We start from the raw sequence: 19251 nt of genomic DNA, 5'->3' as shown, positions 1-19251 counted from the left end.
CAAAGAGACAAAAAGGCAATATTCGGATGCAAAACATGGAGGACTTTATTCCTGCTTTTAAAAATCAACAAGTCTTTCATTTTTTCAGCCAACTAATTTCAGACCATTTGACATATATTATTCTCATTAGGTATCAATGACCTAGCAATGACTGACCAACTGCTGTGTTTGCAGCAAATCCAGATAGAGATGACCAGCCAAGTGACAGACTGGGTACTGTTCAGCAAGCAAACATGTTATTCTGCACATGACCTTGCTAGAGTAAATGTGAGTCTTTATAATCCTTGCCAAAGACCAAGTGGTTTTAAAAGAAAGAGAGGTATGGCATAGCAGGCATTAACTTATAACACCCATATCTTATATAAATGGTCATGCTATGGTCCCAGGGGCTGCAGAACAGATCAAGACTCCTTAATAATCAATCACAACCTCATCAAGGTAGTGTACAGGGCAGGATGCAAACAAGTCTTTCATTACCATTGATAGATTTTTACCTTGCCAGGGAAAGGTAGTTCTGACCCTTCATGAATCATTGAGGAAATGCTTAAAATGCAGAGTTGTGGCCCAAAATGGCCCAAATGTTTTCACACCTCACTACAGGCACCAAATAGTCTGGGCAATGCCAAATAAGTTACAAATCCATTTTGTAGTTCAAGAAGGTCATTAGGATTCGGATTCGTTATCTACTGAGACTTTGCTTTACTTTCCATTTATTACTCTCCTTTGAATGAAATGGAGCTGTAGGAGGAGAGCAGAGACCTCAATTCATTCAACCCTGACACATTATTCGTGTCTACAATTTTGCCATAAATTTGGAGAGAGACAGAAATTGCAAATGCAGGGATTTAAATCCCCTTGTGCTACACTTGTCAAGAAGAGCAGATTGTAAACTGCCTCTTGCAAATATGATATGCATTTGGGCATCAAGCTAATAACTCTGAACCACAGACTCGTTCATTTGTGTGGTGTTTCCCTCCAGAAGTTTTTGAAATTGCTTCTTTGGCCATTATGTATCTCAGAGCTGTTTGGGTTTAGTAGGAAGATTACAGAGACTATCTGGCTGAGAAAGTTTTTGGAGTCCTTCTCCAATGGGATGGAAGTGACAAATTTTTCTGTTTACATCATCACAGCCTTTACAAACTATGCATTTGGGTTGGGCTTCTCTGAGGAAAGGAAAAAGAAATTTGCATGGTCATCAAATTTGTCTTAGAACCTTATAGGAATATTGATGATGAAGAAATCCAAAGCATGTAGATGCCTTCACTCACATTTCTGGCTCTTCTATTGAAAAATAATTTGTGTGTTCTGTACTTGAAGTCATTGGCAGGGTCCTATCCCCTATCTCCCTGATCAGAAGCAATTTTCTTTTGCTTCTTGTTTTGATTTTTAAAAATGTTGTTACATAAGTCATCCATTAATACATTTTCATTATAAAAATATTTAATTATTACAAATAACACTGGAGTCCCCTTTAATCACTATACAAAATTCTGAGGTTCTCCTCCACCTTATCACAACCCTTTCCATCCCTGGTCACAAAATTGTTGTAGTTATACGTGTATCTTTCTAGATCTTCTTTAGGGATGTGGGTGCATGTGTTATTTTAGATAGACTTTCTACAAGTGCCATACTGTGACTTTCTTTTTGCGCTGCATAATACATCTTGGAGATCTGTTAGTACAGAGGTCTATTCCATTGTGCTATGGACTGAATGTTTGTGTCCCCCAAAATTCATATGTTCAAGACTAATCCCTAGTGTTTTGGAAATGGGGCCTTTGGGAGGTATTTGGGTGGTAAGAGGGGAACCCTCATGAATGGGACCAATGCCCTTATAAGAAGAGATGCAGAGAGCTTGTTTCCTGGCTCTCTCTCTGCTCTCTGCCATGTGAGGATACAATGAAAAGACAGCCATCTGCAAACCAGGAAGTGGGCTCTCCCATGACACTGGATCTGCTGGCACCATGATCTTGGACTGCCCAACCTCCAGAACTGGAGAAATAAATGTTTGTTCTTTAAGCTAGGCAGTCTATGCTGTGTTTGTTATACTAGTCCAAAATGACTAAGGCATATTCTTTTTATTCTTTTTAACTGTTGCATATTATTCCACAGCATCAGTATACCATAGTTACTTATTTAGGTGGTTTTAATTTTTTTAAGCTTGTTTATTTACTTTGAGAGAGAGAGAGAGTGAGAGAGAGCACACAAGTGAGCATGGGAGTGGGGGAGGAGCAGAGAGAGAGAGAGGAGAGAGAGAGAATCCCAAGCAGACTCCAGGCTGTAAGTACAGAGCCAGATGCATGGCTTGAACTGTGAGATCATGACCTGAGCTGAAATCAAGAGTTGGATGTTCAACTGACTGAGCCACCCAGGTGTCTGGGTTTTAATTCTTTTTAAATGTTTATTTTTGAGAGAGAGAGACAGAGAGAGACAGAGAGAGAGAGAGAGAGAGAGAGAGATCATGCAAGTGGGGGCGGGGTAGAGCATGGGAGAGAGTATCCCAAGCAGGCTCCACACTGTTGGCACAGCCTGACATAGGTCTTGATCCCATGAACCATGAGATCATGACCTGAGCCAAACCAAGAGTCCGATGCTTAATTGACTAAGCCACCAGGGGCCCTTAAGTGGCCTTAATTTTTCATCATAGTCTATCCATGCCTGACAAAGAGTCTTGAAAAATCTCTCATAGAGTGAATTCTTCTAAGTAAAAAATGTAAATTTCATTCACTTTAATGGAAAAAATGTTCATATATTTCTAAGCCTCCAAATCATATCCATTTTTCCTAAAACATCAAATACCATTAAAATGGACACAATTACTTCAATAGTTAACAGTTTATAATGTAACTCAACCAGACATCCTCTCATTAATTGCCCTATAATATGGTTGTTTCCATCCTCTCATTCAGTTTTTACAGACTTTGATGTATTTGTTCATTCAATAAATAATTGCTGAGCACCTACTATGTGCCAAGCACCAGCTTTGGGTGTTGGGAATATGGTAACAAAAAAAAAATATCTCTGTCTTATGGAATTTACATCCTAGTGCAAGAGACATATAATAGACAAGTAAGATACAAAGGATGTTAGCTAATGATACATCCTATGGAGAAAAAAACAAAGGAGGGAAAGGGAATATAAAATATTGGGAAGGCTGAAATTCAACCTGAAGAGATCTTGCTGAGAAGGTGGATTTTAAATAAAGATGTGGAACAAGTGAGGGAGGGAGCTGTGAGGCTTTCTGGAATGAAAGTATCCTATACATCCCTGACAGAAGATGCCCTCTAGGACCAAATACTTCTTTCTGACATAAACGGCTTGGCCAGTCTTTCTGCCCTGTTGTTCATCATTTGGTTTCTTGTCCTTTATCACATTTCCTAGTTATGGATTCTTTTTTTTTTTCTGCAGAGATAGCAAACCAGAGCTTTTCTACACAAGTGTCAAAAAAGGCAATCATTGGTTTCAGTGAGAAATGGATCACTCAATATGAGGTTTATCACATGGGAGAGAATGGGATGTATATAGGTTGCCCACCTTCTCTTGGAATCAGAGGCATTGGCAGGAAAAAAATGTAGTTAGGCCTCTGACTGGGAGATTTGTGGAACAATTTATCTCTGCCTGGAGCCACAGGATGGGAAGAAAAGAGCCCAGATGTTGGCTGAAGAGAACTCAACCCAAGGGAGAGTCCTTTTTATGACCAGATATCTGCTTGTCCATGGGCTCTGTCTAGCATTTTATATAGTGCCCGGACATAAACCTTGGCTCTTCCAATTACTAGTTGGATAATGTAGAAATTATTTAATCCCTTTGAGCTTTCTTTTTCATCTGCAAAATGGGTACAATAATAGTAGCTATCTCATAAGACTGACATTGGGGATTAAATGAGATCACAGAGGTAAAGTGTCTGGAACATAGTAAGCACTCAATAAATAAGAATGCCACCACTACTGCCATCACCACCATCATTTCTTGGGCTTTGTAGAGAACAACACCAAGTTTAGAGAAAAGAAGGCGTTATTTAGTACATCTTTAAAACATTTATTAGTATCTCACAGCACCTGGTACTAAAGAATCAGCTAAACAGCTGCCTAGATGAGTCGATAATCTTCAAGGCAAGGAAAACAAAAAAAGTCCCAATGCTCCAGGCAGGTAGTAGAGGGTTAAGGATTTTCAGGAAGGGAAGGGTAGTGATTTACACGTTTCCCTGGCACCAGGGAAGGGGGGAGGGGAGGAGGAAATGGAGCCATTTTAGGCATATCAAAGGCACCTGTGAGACAGGATGCTGTGTTGATGGCCAGGAAGCTGCTTGTTGTAAATGTCTGTGAAGCCAGTGATGTGGCTAGCCTGGGGTGAGAATAATCCAGGGGTGACCTTGTGTGGCTTCATTCTGTGTCTCTTTAGTCTCAGTTTGTCCTCAGTTGCATGGAAACAACCAAAGCTGACAACCAAACCTTTCAGCTACAAATCCACCTCATGGTGTAAAGAGAGCTAAACATGTAAGTGTTCAGATGTCTCTAAAAATAACAGATTATGTTTCTTTTGTTTGGAGGCTGTGCATAATACTTTCAGGTGCTAGCTAGTCAGGTCAAACTGCCCTGGGTTTGAATCCTGACTCTGTTTTACTAGTTGTGTAACGTTGGATGAATTATATAATGTCTCTGTGGTTCAGTGTTCTTCTCATTTGGGCAGTGGAGATTGTAATAATATCTACCCAATACTGGAATTATGGAGATTAAATGGGATAATGCTTATAAAACAGTTGGCACAGTGTCCTGCAGATAGTAAATACATATTATTTATTATTATTGCAATCTTTTGGATGGATTGTTTTCTGATGAGGTAATTAGGAAAAGGATAGCATAAACATAGAGAAAGGGAAAGGGAAGAAGAGATATAGAAGAGATAGTCAGGACTGTAAAAGCTGATCCTGGAAGAGAGGCATTTACTAACTGTCAAAAAAAAATCCTGAGAGAGAAAAAGGAGAAAGATGGCAGGGACTCAAAGGCAGAGGCTTAGCTTTGCTTTTTGCCAAGGTTCCATCCATCTGGCCTTGGCTTCTACACTGGCTTTTTCCTCCAAATGGCAGTTCTAGAAGCCCAGCGGTGAAACCCAGGGCAGGGAGATGGATCATCTCTGAATCACCCTAAATTCTGTACTCATTGCAGGCATATAAAAATTGTACATATTATTCTTCTGCAGTATAGAATTCCTTTGAGACTAATAGAAGAGACAGGCCTGTCAAGTGAGTCAGCAGTGACCAAAGGCAGACATAATCCCATTGCTTTTTGGCTGACAACTCATGCAGAGGAAAATATTCTCTGATCCATACAAAGGCAAATGTAGCTTAAATCCCAACACAAAATTCTAACTATATTCATCTTCTATTCCCAGTCGATGAGGACCCTAGATGCCAGAAATAGCAAATACACCATCTCTTACCATTGGATTGTAATAATTTAATAGTTACTAAAGGTAAGATGCTCAAAGGACAGGATAACTCAGATATTTTCAGATCTAAGCAAAAAAAAAAGATGAAAAGAATGATGCCTCTCCTCAGATTTGTTTAATAGTGGATATTGTAGAGGAATATCTATTATGGGTGAACATACAGAAAATGAACATAAACCTGAATAAATTATGAGATATCTAGAAAAACAAAACACATGGTGAACCACATGATTTTTTCTTTTATGTGAAGGGTGGCTGTGAAGGCAAAATTGCAGTTTTAAGATGGGTTTTCAGTGTGATCTCTTCTGATGTGCCTTCACAAACACAATCATTTCAGAAACCAAGTTGAGCCTGGATCTATCATAATTCAGGACATCCTTTTTAAATTAAAAAAAAATCTTTCATTAAAAAAGTTTTTTTTGATGTTTATTTTTGAAGGAGAGAGAGAGAGAGAGAGAGAGACAGAGCATGAGTGGGGGAGGAGCAGAGAGAGAGGGAGACACAGAACCTAAAGCAGGCTCTGGGCTATGAGCCGTCAGCACAGAGCCTGATGCAGGGATCGAACTCAGGAATGGCGAGATCATGACCTGAGCGGAGGTCAGATGCTCACCTGACTGAGCCCCCCAGGTGCCCCCAGAATGTAGAGCATCCTTAAGAGGAAGATCAAAGGGCAAATTTTACATTACAAAAATTACCTTGATGCTGAAGAATAATTTCACTTACAAAATTAAACATGGATTGAAATCATGTATTATGATCCACCCCATCTGTTCAGCATACACTCTATCTGCCTACCTACCTACCTACCTACCTACCTACCTATATCTATCTATATCTATCTATCTATCTATCTATCTATCTATCATCTCTCCCTCTCTATTTTTTTTACGAAAGAAGAGAAATAGGTTTTTTTTTTTTTTTTTGCATTTTTGCTAAATTACTTCCCTAAGATGTTATTCCTAGACCTCTGGGATGGCTTTGATTGAAATCTGCCTGCTCTTGTTTCTAAAAAAGTGCAGCATGGCTGGCCTGTGCAGAAGGTGACTTTCCAGATAGGAGAGCTCCTGGTGGGTCAGCTGACTTCTACAAAGCACAGGAAATGCTCTCATTTCTGGGTTCAGACTTCTACATTTAGCAGCTTCCTTTAACCCACCCCAGGCTGGTGCTTCTTCATCCCCTCTGAGCTCTGCTGCTGAGGTCCATGGTTCCTTAGTTGGTGTCCCTGAGGCTGCTGCATACCCCAGCTGACTCCTGCCACCGCCTCAGCTTGTCACACTCCGCATTTAATCATGAGTGTGACGTGCAGCCCAGTGTGAGACCCAGAGAAAAGACAGAATTCTGTCCTCAGTGGGATAGAATATTCAAGCTTACGCCTCTGCTTTAAGATTTGGGGCTCAATTTTTACCCTTTAGAGCTGTATGTATCAATACCCCAAAGCAATTTTTCTTGGATGCATTTTGCTTTGAATTGGAAATACACTTTTGATGTTTTTTATTTAATAAGGCACAGGCATAGGACTACATTCATTATTTAGACTGGAACTTAGTTTGCACTTGATGTAAGAAAAAAAAACTGGCACACTTGTTCAGGGTAATTGCAAAGAGTGAAACGAACCCAATTTATGTAAAGGATTATTGAAGGAATACAAAACTTCCAAAGTAAGCCTGATAAATCATTCATTCAGTAACTGATTGACATTTGCCCAGATTTGGATCCTGTGCTTTGCTAGGTTTTAAAGCAAAGTGAAGAAGCAATTATTTAAAAGTGATGATGAAAAACAGTATTGAAAGAGCAATCCTGGAGGGTGGATATATTTTAAGTGATTATTCTCTGTTAAATAATGTAATTCACAGACCATTGAGCTAGGCCCCAGGAATCATCTGTCAGCCTATGTTTCTACCTGGCAACCTTTGATATTTTATCATTAAAAGATATGTAAATGAAATGTAAATAATGTCAACCACTTTTTAAAGAACAATTATTTCTTTTATTCTTTTACAGATTTCTATTTCATTTTGTGATTAAAAATTTTTCTATAAACTATATGGGTGAAGTTGGGCTTAAAGCCTGTTTCTGGGAATCTAGTTCCTTTGAAACTACTTGATTCTATTACATTTCCAGTTAACATCTATAAATCCATCTGATGCTAAAAAATCTGTTGTGGAGAAATCGTAAATCTAAGTCCTCTCCTCTGCTCTGTACACAATACCTACAAAATTTATGAAGAGGTAATTGCATTTTTGGCAGTTAATTTTTCTCTAGACTTAATATCAGAAACATTTCAGGCAATCAAAAAACAATAGAAAAAAAAGCATCTTTAATTGATTCCTCAGAGAGTTCTTTTCCAGATTGTAAATAATTATTCTTATGTTTTCTATTTGGTTGTTTCAGGAGATACACAAAATGAAATGTAGGACACAAGTAAAATGCTAATAAGACATAGGATAATATTAAAACATTCCTACTTTGCCTGTATGGAACATAGGCAGTCTACTCTATCAGGGGAGGGAAAGCATATGTGAACAAAGGATTTTCACCCCTATAAAACTACAAGGTTCATTTGCCTTAGAGAGAACCAGGGAGTAAGACATCTTGTGACAATGCCCGTCGGGATGCTGATGGAGCTCGGATGAACCCCCACCAGAATAAGTGTATGGAGCTCAGGAGAAGTGTTCACAGACAATGCCTCTCCTGGCCACAGGGTCTTCAGTGAAATCTGTCATGGATCAATCTACCACTTAGTCAAGACACACATCCGTATTTTCTGCCCTTTAGAAGTGATGATGGTATTTACCACTGGGGAGTGTGATGTGTGTATTTATACAATAGCTTGACTCGGAGTTAAAGATGCAGTCTGGGGGTGTGTTGTGTTCAAATCCCTTTAATTTTCTATTCGGATATTTCCAGGCTTTGTAATTATGCTATCATGTACTTATGGTCACAAAAAGTCTAGTTTAAACTGAATACTCTTTTAGTACCCCCCTTTCATATATATTTTCACGCCATATATAAAGTTTGGGATCAAAAAGTCCAAGGAGTATGGAAAAATACAAGAATACATCGAAGAGCAGAACATTAAAAAGAACAAAAACACTAGTTTTACCTTGCTCATCAAACCTCTTAAGGTTTGGAAAATTCATTAGTATTTTTAAGCATTTTAAGAATTATTATTAATCCTCTTTTAGAGCATCTGTCTAGGGGCACCTGGCTGGCTCAGTTGATGGAGCTTGCAACTTGATCTCGGGGTTGTGAGTCTGAGTCCTGCATTGGGCATAAAGATTACTTAGAGTACCTAACTACTCTTTTCCTGGGTTCAGATCATGTTCTTCTATTGTGAGCACGCAGTAGGAGTTCAATGAAAGCTTGTTTTCAGAATGAATTACTATAAAGAGATATTTATGTTTCTCTTTTACTATAATAGGTAATATCTGTAAGTAGTGTTATCTTTGCCATATTTATATAACAAAACTAAGTTCAGTATAAGATTTGATTTAAAGTAATACCATAAGAATGGGACATTTAAAGGTGGGAATTTAAAGGATTAAATAAAAAGTATAGGATCTACCCATGAATTTCTAAATATAGCATGCTTGACCAGGAAAATGGAAATGAATATTGGTGAATGAACTTCAAATTAAAGGAAATTATCAATATAAAGCCTTGTAAACTTAAATTAACATAAAGGAAATACACTTATTTGTAAAAACAACCATATACATTAAGAGAAATGATATTCTCTCTCAACTTGCGTTCTCCATACTGTCCGTGCAAAATTGCTTGTAGAGTCCTCAAAGGGGCGTCTGTGGCCAGATGTGCAGAGAACATCCCCTTCACTGATATATAACAGAGCAATGTGGCCTGCCTTTTCTTTCACTAGATGGGAGTCTGGCCAGGTCACGGCTGTGCTTTTGAACAACTGGTCTGGATGTGTGAGACCTGCAGCACAGGCAGCAGCAGCTGGAAGGCATCCTGGATGTATGTCGTGCTATTGCAGCCCTGGGAGAAGGGAGAAATGTGGCTCAAGGGTTGTTTGCAGAGTTCAACCTTGACAATCCTTCCAGTTTGATAATGGTCCCTCCTTGCAAACCTCACAATATTGTAAAATATTTTTCCTTTAATGTTGGTGCTTAAGGCAATTGTAAACACAGTCCTTTGGATGAAATGCGTTCAGCTCTTAATTATCTATACTAATAGAAGAATTCACTTCACATGAGGCAAGTCATTTCCATGGACTTTGAGGCTACATCGATATGTGTATATTCATGACCAAATATATCCAGTCTTCCCTATTCCTCTCCCAGACCAACCCCACTGTCCTGAAATAACACAAAAGCACAGTATGAAGGAAGCTCTAGTTTGCCCTAACCTAGAGATGAATAAACAGGAATGGGCTACATAAAGCGAACTGGAGATAGTACTGTGTAATCATTCATGGCAAATCCTTGAATGCATATGGGTACCTTCTACTTGGTTTGGATATTTGATGTTGCCATTCATGTTCTGTGGTATTGTTTTTTTTTTAAGAATTTTTTTTTAACTTTATTTTTTATTTTTTAAAATTTACATCCAAATTAGTTAGCATATAGTGAAGCAATGCTCTGTGGTATTCTTGCATACCGCAGTCGGTCGAGAGGCTATGTAATGTTTCAGGTCACTAAAACATAAGAAAACTCCCACCGGGGAAATAAATAAACACTTGACTTCATATTCTTCATGACTGACATAGTAAATTAATCTGCCGATGCCTTCTGGGTGGCCAGGGGAGACATTTTCTTGTTCCATATTCTGCATCTGACTGCCTGGCTTTCCTCTTAGCTGTGTCCTCCAGAACCTGCCCCTATAGCTCCTTGTCCCTTCTGGTTGACTTCATCCCACTGCATGGCTGTGTCCTAAATGGTAACACTTGATGTCACTACTTTGTTACTTTTGTACCTTGGTAGTTTTCCCTAACAGTAAGGCACAATTTCTACAAACATTATAAATATATAGGTAGCCTTCCCTGACTTGAATTTGGTAATTTCCAAAAGCTGCAATTGACAGCTACTTCAGACAACAAAAAACTACTGTTATATGCATTTGCCCGTGTTCAAACTGGTTAACACCCGTGGCTTCAGCTGGGTGCCCTGGGGCTATAGATGTGCCAGGTCCTTATAGCTGGGCCCCTGATGGAAGGTTTTCCTCCACCAGCCACAGGTAGGACACCGTGACTACGACTCGGGAATGTGGCCTCCAGGGCCTCTTCTCTCTTCCGTCACTGGCTTCTGGTAAAACCACAGCAGTATCGGGACAGCTTCGTATCAGTGTTACAAAGTCCTGGTGAGCCGACAGGCCAGGGAGTGAGTGATCTCTGAGGACAGTGCCTCTGGTCACTGAACAGACAGAGGCTAAACAGTCAACTTGTCAATATTGTTAGTCTGAAGCTTAGACCCGGCTAAACCAAAGGTGATCGTGAATGGAGACAAGGGCTCATTTTTACAAAAATCACCATTGAGCAAGAATCCCTCATTGCAGCCAATAATCACAGTGTTAAATCTGGTGTCAAACTTGGCAGCAGAAATGTGCTTCTGCTGGAGGAAACAGCAACAGAAATAACGTGCAAGCTTAGCGTTTCTCTTTATAATCAGGAATTCTTGAAAATTAGGTATTGTTGCTTCACCCAAGGGTTTACAGCTGGTTGAGCTACACAAATGTGCTCAAAAGCGACTGTTGATGATAAGATTTAGAACTGGAATAACACTTGCTGCTTGGGAAAAAGACAAACAAAACAAGTAGCTCTAACATTTGCTTTGATTCAGAAGCACTTTCTCTCTGGGGGCCACTTACCTCTAGCAATACACTATTGATCATGGGGTTAAGAACCTCAGCCTTCTTGTTGCTCTGTGGAATCAAAAGGATGAAATTGACAGATTAGGTGCTCATAGTATAAAGCTTGCCACATAAAATGTCATATGATGGCTTTGTAGAGGGATCTCTTAAAGAGGAAGAGGAGAAGTGGAATGTTTATTATAGACCAGACTTCACATTAGGTGCTGCTTCTATCTAATCTCATTTAATTTTGACAGAAATCCCGGTAGGTAGGTAGGTAGGTACCATGATAACCTAAAGTAAGGATGAGAAAATAGGAATCAGGAAAGTTGAGTAACTTGTTTAAGGTCACATAGCTAGAAATTTAAGCTCAGACATTTTTTAACTATTGAAAGTTTGTAGCACGTCTGGGATTATGGGGAGGTGAGTGAGGCTGAGTTGCCCAAGTATAGGGCTGGATCTTGTCTCTACTTAAAATGTTGATATTTGGTTCATCATGATCTTTTTGCATTCATTTTGATTAAAAATTTTTTATATTTATTTATTTTTGAGAGAGAGAGATAGAGAGACAGCATGAGCATGGGAGGGTCAGAGAGAGAGAGAAAAACACAGAATCCAAAGCAGGCTCCAGGCTGAGCAGTCAGCACAGAGCCCGATGCAGGGCTCAAACTCACAAACTGCAAGATCATGACCCGAGCCGAAGTCGGATGCTTAACCGACTGAGCCACCCAGGTGCCCCGCTTTTTTAAATTTTACATGAAAATATGTATCTAGATGGCTGAAGTTGTTTCCTTGTCTTTTTGGGGAGGCATGGGGGCAAGGTAAGCTCTCACATTTGTGGGTGAGTTAAGCACCTTACTAGTCTACCCTAGAGCCGACCCTGGTCTAGACTTATTTTCTTTCTTTTAAGTGCAAACACGGGTCTTTGGCTACAGAGTGCGTCTTCCAGATTAGTAGAAAATTAACACATTCTTAAGTATAACTTACAGACAGATCTGGAGATTCCATTTTGCAAAATATGAATATATGTAAAGCACACACAATACAGAGCCTGATAATAAGTAGGTGTTCAAAAAATGAGAGCTAGTATTAGTTAGCATCATTATTTCCACAATTGGTCTATCAATCAACAGGCTTCTCTATCTAACTGTTCACTTTACTCTTAGACAATGAATAACGAAAGGGACTGGAAAGACAGAGGGCAATCTTAATAGGCTGGTTTTCCTTACTGTATCCAGATGACTTTATGGTAAACAAAAATATATAAATGAGATAGATCTTTCCAGAGCAGCCCACTGTCATTGACACTACTTTACTGAGGGCAAAGTAATGTCTTACTGGGGAGACCATAATGGAGTCTTGGGGAAAAACTCCTTAAAACCCCAGTTGTTTTAGTAACTAACCAGAAAATCCATTATGGTATTTGCTTTCATGTTTATTTGATTATCAATAAACCTCTAAAATATAATCAAAACGAGGGCAATAAAATGACATTGGCTTTCAGAATCAATGAGATGTGCAAGCAATTTAAATGGAGTCTGGAGAGCAATACGCACTCATTAACTTCAAGTTATGAATAACGGCTGTTTTAGAAAACAGAAACTTGATATAAATGATTCATCTTAGCACAAGATCAGGGGTAGTGTTGGGATGGGACGGCATTTCAGTAAACTCAGCTTTAGCTTTTTCCTTCTCCAAAGTGGTAACGTGTGTCTTCTTGATTTTGCGCATGCAAACATTTGTACACATGTGCATATATGTGTGTACATATGTATACGTTCAAGTACATGCCCAATAGCTAGAGCCTTGCTGCTCAAAATGTACACTGTGAATCAGGAACAGTGTCTTCATCTGAGAGTTTATTAGATATGCAGAAACTCAGTCCTCATCCCCGGTCTACTGACTCAGAACCTGCATTTTGAAAAGTTCTCTAGGTGATCTGCCTTCCCATTAAGATTTGAGAAGCACTGTACTAGAAGATGGCATGTCAAGAGAAATGGGAAGCAGTGCTGTGAATATTACCCACTAATGTAAACAAGTGAATGTTTAATGTGAATCATATACAATATACTACACACACACACACACACACACACACGTACAGACACATATATCCTCATCAGTAGGCAGCCATAGAGAAACAGTTGGCCATCTGTCTCACCCCTTTGGGCCTCAGTTTCCCACCTAGTGAGCTGGGGAAAGAGTCAGAAGCTTTGGGAAGCTGAGTTGCCGAGGCCATGTCATCCTGATTAGGACCTCACACCTCTCTGTGAATCTGGCAGTTACACCAAAGTCCCTGGGTGTCTGTCACTCAGACAACACCGAGCACACACGTGCATTTCATCAAGCCTATCATATCAATGAACTTCTGTCTCCCTCTTCACTCTGTCTACATACAGAAGCTCTTATTGTGGAAGCCCCCAAATTATACAAGTATAAGGGTTGATGTTTTACAAAATAGGAGAAACAAACCAGATTCCTCGACAACAGAATGGATAGGTGGTATGTAGTTCATCCCTGATTAATCGAGTCGCTTACAGAAGTGTGGGAAACACACATTTCCTGACAGGTCCGCAATCATTTCCACTTCTTTTGAGAACTGACCTTGGCCTCGGTGGGTAGCAGGGTGGGGGAAAGTGCACCCCAGCAGCCAGGTAGGTCTGCATGATATGATCCTGTCCCCAGTCACTACGGGTGATACCAAGTGGTCATGTGACCCACTGATGAGCCTTTCAGTAGTCTCACCCAGGAACTCAGAATCTGAATGGAGAGACATGGGGTCTGGGAAATTCTACAATTGAGTCACATTAATGGCAATGCTTTGGAGAGAGAGGGAATACATATTCTGGTGCTGGATCCCCACAGCTGCTCACATTCCTCTACTGCCTTTAATAAAGTCCCTTTTCTGTCTAGATTACGTACAGCTTGTTTCTGTCACTTCCTGTTATAGATTGAATTATGTACTCCCTGAAAGATATATTGAAATCCCAACCTCCAAGACATCAGAATGTGACCTTACTTGGAGATAGGGTCATTGCAGATGTAATAAGTTAAGATGAGGTCCCACCGGTCATACCCTAATCGAATATGAATGGTGTCCTTATAAGGAGAGAGAAATCTGGACACAGAAATACACAGAGAGAGGATGATGTGAAGGCAGAGAAAGAGATTATAGTTACACTGCCATGAGCCAAAGAATGCCTGGGGCTATAGCGGCTGGAAAAGGCAAGGAAGGATTCTCCTCTAGAGGCTTCTTGAGAGGGCATGTCCCTGCTGACACCTTGGTTTTAGACTTCCGGTCTCCAGAACTGTGAGACAATAAATTTCTCTTGTTTAAGCCCCCCCTTTGCATGGTACCCATTATGGCAACCCTGGAAAACTAACACATTTGCAACCAAAAAACACCCTAACAAAAAAAAGGAAATAAAATTTGCTGTTTCTCATGGCAAGAATCATCTGCCCTTGAATCCAGGGCCTTAAAAGAAAAAGTAGAAAGATTAAAGTGGAGGAGGGGAATGCCTGGGTGGCTCAGAGGTTAAGCATCCAATGTCAGCTCAGGTCATGATCTCACAGTTCATGAGTTCCTGAGTTGGAGCTCTGTCTGCATCAACCTCTGTGCTGACAGCTCAGCGCCTGGAGCCTGCTTCAGATTCTGTCTACCTCTCTCTCTGCCCCTCCCCTGCTCAGTTCTGTTTCTCTCCCTCTCAAAAATAAATAAACATTAAAAAACGTTTTTTTTTTAAAAGGAGAAACATTTTTTAAAAAAGAGAAAGGTTAAAAAGGAATATTTCCCACTTGTCTTCCCAATCCCACTAAGGTAGGGTTATATAATGTGACTGGCTTCTGAAGAAAATAACCAGAAGCCACACCTCCAAACGCCAAACCTTTCAAACTTGTTACCTTGAGAATAGAAACACTTATGCCAACAGGTAGAATTTTTTTCTTTTGGTTAAAGTTGAAGAGTAATAATAAGGAAACCTCTCACAGTGGGTGGCATAAACAACAGGTTCTGAGGGTAATAGTGAATGTGAGTATTCAAAATTATTTTCATAGGATAGATAGATAGATAGATAGATACATAGAAAGAATTATATATCACAAGTATTAAGCAATGAAAGGAACCTTTATTTGACTTTTTAAAAAAAAAATTTTTTTTTTAACGTTTATTTATTTTTGAGACAGAGAGAGGCAGAGCATGAACAGGGGAGGGGCAGAGAGAGAGGGAGACACAGAATCTGAAACAGGCTCCAGGCTCTGAGCTGTCAGCACAGAGCCTGACGCGGGGCTCGAACTCACGGACTGTGAGATCATGACCTGAGCCGAAGTCGGACGCTTAACCAACCGAGCCACCCAGGCGCCCCTATTTGACTTCTTTTTAAACAAATAGAGGAAATGAGGCCCAGAGATGTTTCAAGACCCACTTAATACCTTGTAAGTCAGAGATGGCAGCATCAGGATAGAACCCAGTCAGATGAGAGCCCTAAGTTACCTGTTCTAACAGAAGGTGCTCCTGGCCTGGTTTTAGTAAACATCATGGCGCTGCTTCTGTTTTACGGAGCCAACAAAGAAGGCACTGCACTTCTCACAGCTCCTCATAGGCTCATCTCCCAAAACAGGTGAAAAAAAAATCACTATGATAAACTTACCCCAACAGTGGTTAAAGAATTCGTAAACTTCTTTGATAAGGAGGCCACTTCTTTACACATTGCAGTAGTTAATCTGCAAGAAAATAGGAGGTTTGGGGGGATTTTCCATAAGATAAAATAATTTAAAAATCAAGAAAATTACTGATACTGATACCATATTCATTGAAAAGAACACACACAAGTTTGAAGATGCTCTGCAGAAATGTTTCCCTCAATAATCTTTCATGGTTCACAATCATAGTTTAATCTAATCCTGGTTTTTCTCTGCATGCATAATTAATGAATAATCACCCTATCTCTTTCTTCCTCCCTTCCTTCCTCTGTCTCTCCTTTTCCTTCTTCCTCCCTCCCTTCTTCCCAGTAGACTTCACAGCTCAGTGTAGAGCCCAGTTCAAAGCTTTAACTCACAGCCCTGAGCTCATGACCTGAGCTGAAATCAAGAGTTGGATACTTAACCAACTGAGCCACTCAGGCACCCTCACCCTACCTCATTTTAGAATCAAAAGCATATGCAGGAGAATTTGAGGCTTGAGCTCCATAGGTTTAGGGGTATAAGCTTCTTGCCAAGTGGCTTTTCTCTAGCTTTTTGGTCATTTTGAAATAATAATGAGCATTCATTAAGTGTTTTTATATGCATAATCATATTTAATCCTCATAGTGATCTTAAAGATTACATTAATATCCCCATTTTATAGATGGTGAAACTGGTGCTTAAGAAGGTTAAGTAACTTTTTTTTTGAAGTAGGCTCCACACGCAACTTGGGTCTTGAACTCATGACCTGGAGATCAACAGTTGCATGCTCTACTGACTGAGCCAGCCAGGTGCCCCAAGGAGATTAAGTAACTTGCTTAGGACATGCAGTAATAAGTGATAGAGCTGGAATTCAAATTCAGATGTCTCTTAATTTCTTGATTAAGTTTTTATTACGTACCTCATAATAAAGATCCTATAAAATCTGTTTTTATTTATTAAAAATTTTTAATGTTTTTATTTATTTTTGAGAGAGAGAGAGAGAGACAGTACATGAGCAGGGAGGGGCAGAGAGAGAGGGAGACACAGAATCCGAAGCAGGCTCCAGGCTCTGAGCTGTCAGCACAGAGCCCGACGTGGGGCTCAAACTCACAAGCTGTGAGATCATGACTTGAGCCGTAGTCAGACGCTTAACTGACTGAGCCACCCAGGCGTCCCTATAAAATCTGTTTTTAAAGACTTCTATCAAAACCCCAAGTTTATTCTAGCCATTTGACTACTAGGACTTTACCTCAGGAAAATAATGCTAGACGGGCACAAATATTTAACAAAGCAACATTTGTCATAACATCACAGATGATGACAAAAACCAAAAACAATCCAATTAACCTAACAATGTGAATATTATCTATTTCCTTCTATAACTAGTATATACGACTCTTATGAATAGTGGTTAAAATGCTATTAGAAAAATACTAACTCCAAGTTAAGACTCTTACATGTTAAGATCTAGTGAAGTCAGGAGCAGTGAGCTTGGTTTTGATAAATAGGGGTTCTAAGCTATGTATTTATGTTTGTTGAGCTATATCTATCTGTCTACCATTCCATCCATCCATGCAAAACTTATCTGCAGAAAGGGTCAGAAGAAAGGTCCGGGGATAGCCCAGAGCCATTTTGTCTATGGCCTTGGGCAGGTGGGTGGAAAGGCACTTATACAGACACATGTGAGGCCTTACGACCTTTTGCTTGGTGCAGCTTGGTAAGGTCGGGATAATCTGGACTGGAAATCAGAGATGCTAAGAATAAGGTCCTGCTATACATACTTAGGGACTTGTGAACACTCTCCCTTTACAAACAAACACCACAAATATAAAATACCACTTCGATGTCTTCCTCAATATTTTAAACATTTCCTATTTTTCCCTTTCCTCTTCCTTCTATAGACTGAGGTAACTACATATTCTTCCTAAGCCTATTACGTGCAGGATTGTGTGGTTCTTAGATCACCTTTCATTTTCACATGTTTAGATAGGAAAATCTAGACTAGATGACACCTCCTTACAAGTGAGGAAAAATGCTACTAGTAGTACAAAGATGCTAATGTCGACTTTTTGGAAAGTTCTCTGACTAAACATTTGCTCCCCACCTACAATGCCAAATACAGTAATAAGCAAAGACTAGTTAGCTAGCAAAGTGAATGAGTGTATTGAGATGTGTGTGTTGTGTACCTGTGTATTTTTAGGAGGCTCTTATTACGGCTCCTGTGTCTGTGTAGTAATGAGAAGGTGTTGGATCTGTGCTAATTTTCCACACTACGGCATATAGACATGCAGGTAAAAGCTGATGGCTTGTTTTTCAGCTCCATACCAACGATTTTCATGTGCATACGGTTACATTTTATTCCACTAGATAAACTAATAATAATAGCTACTATTTGTTGGAAGACTGTAACATATGATAGCACATATGCACACACATGCAATCCACAGGAAACTGGCTTGCATCAACAACCATCACTGCCAGAATTCAGAATATGCAGAGCTGGTATAAGTCGCTAGGAACCATGGGGGTGCATTTGAATATCTTTGGGAAGCTAGCTGAGAAGCTGCATCAAGGTGTCCTTTCTCTATTCTTATGGTACGTTAAAAATGCAATTATCCTCAAAGGTCTGTACTTTTAAGACTTTGATCTATTAAAATAAACACTTATCCTTGAATGATTTAGTGTTTCTTTCCTTAAATCTCTTCATAAATAATCCCTAGAATGTCTACTTAATTGTTCTTATGCTTGTTAACATGATTCAGCAAAGAATCTTGTGATTCTTAAGAGAGTCTATTTTGAAAGATGACCACGGAACAATAGAATTAGTTGCCTTATAATTTAAATCTTTAGTAGCCTAGGGTGTGTGTATGCCTCTATGGGTGTGTATCTGAATGGCACATACATGTAAAATTGGAAAAATAAGAATTAAAAGTAACATTTACTTTATCAGAACTCTTGCTTGGTCCTGAGCTGGTTTTTCCTCTTCCTGCCCATGAAGAACTAATTCTGCTACTTTATGCAGCTGCTCAATGCAACGTGCTGTTACTTCTGCCAGACTTTCGATGGACAGCATGTATACTTCCTGAAACAGATAAACGCAAGTAAGAAAATTATTCATGGAGCAGAAGCTTTGTTGAAAATCCTATAATGTGGGGGGCCCGGCTGGCTCAGTTGGTAGAGCATGCGATTCTTGACCTCTGAGTCATGAGTTCAAGCCCCACAATGGGGGGTAGAGTTTAATTAAAACAACAACAACCCTATAATGAAAAAAAAAAATTATATATATAATATATATATAAAATTTTTCCATATATATAATATATATAATATATATAATCTAAT

General features: G+C 39.5%; 1 protein-coding gene across 4 annotated transcripts in view; it reads right to left on the bottom strand.

Moving 5' to 3' along the window:
- Positions 1–7559: 7559 nt before the first annotated feature.
- The window catches only part of FAM114A1 (family with sequence similarity 114 member A1), a 112207-nt gene continuing 100515 nt past the window's right edge, over positions 7560–19251 (bottom strand). For all 4 annotated transcript variants that reach the window (XM_049631956.1, XM_049631958.1, XM_049631957.1 and 1 more), the window contains 4 exons: positions 18852–18991; positions 15897–15969; positions 11269–11322; positions 7560–9441 (listed from right to left, as the gene is read on the bottom strand). In XM_049631956.1, the coding sequence (XP_049487913.1) occupies positions 9340–9441; positions 11269–11322; positions 15897–15969; positions 18852–18991 (369 nt within the window). In that variant the 3' untranslated portion in view covers positions 7560–9339. The remainder of the gene's footprint in view (positions 9442–11268; positions 11323–15896; positions 15970–18851; positions 18992–19251) is intronic.

Source organism: Panthera uncia, chromosome B1 (assembly GCF_023721935.1).
Source record: "Panthera uncia isolate 11264 chromosome B1, Puncia_PCG_1.0, whole genome shotgun sequence".
NCBI classification, from domain to species: Eukaryota; Metazoa; Chordata; class Mammalia; order Carnivora; family Felidae; genus Panthera; species Panthera uncia.
This window is presented reverse-complemented; position numbering and strand designations above follow the sequence as displayed.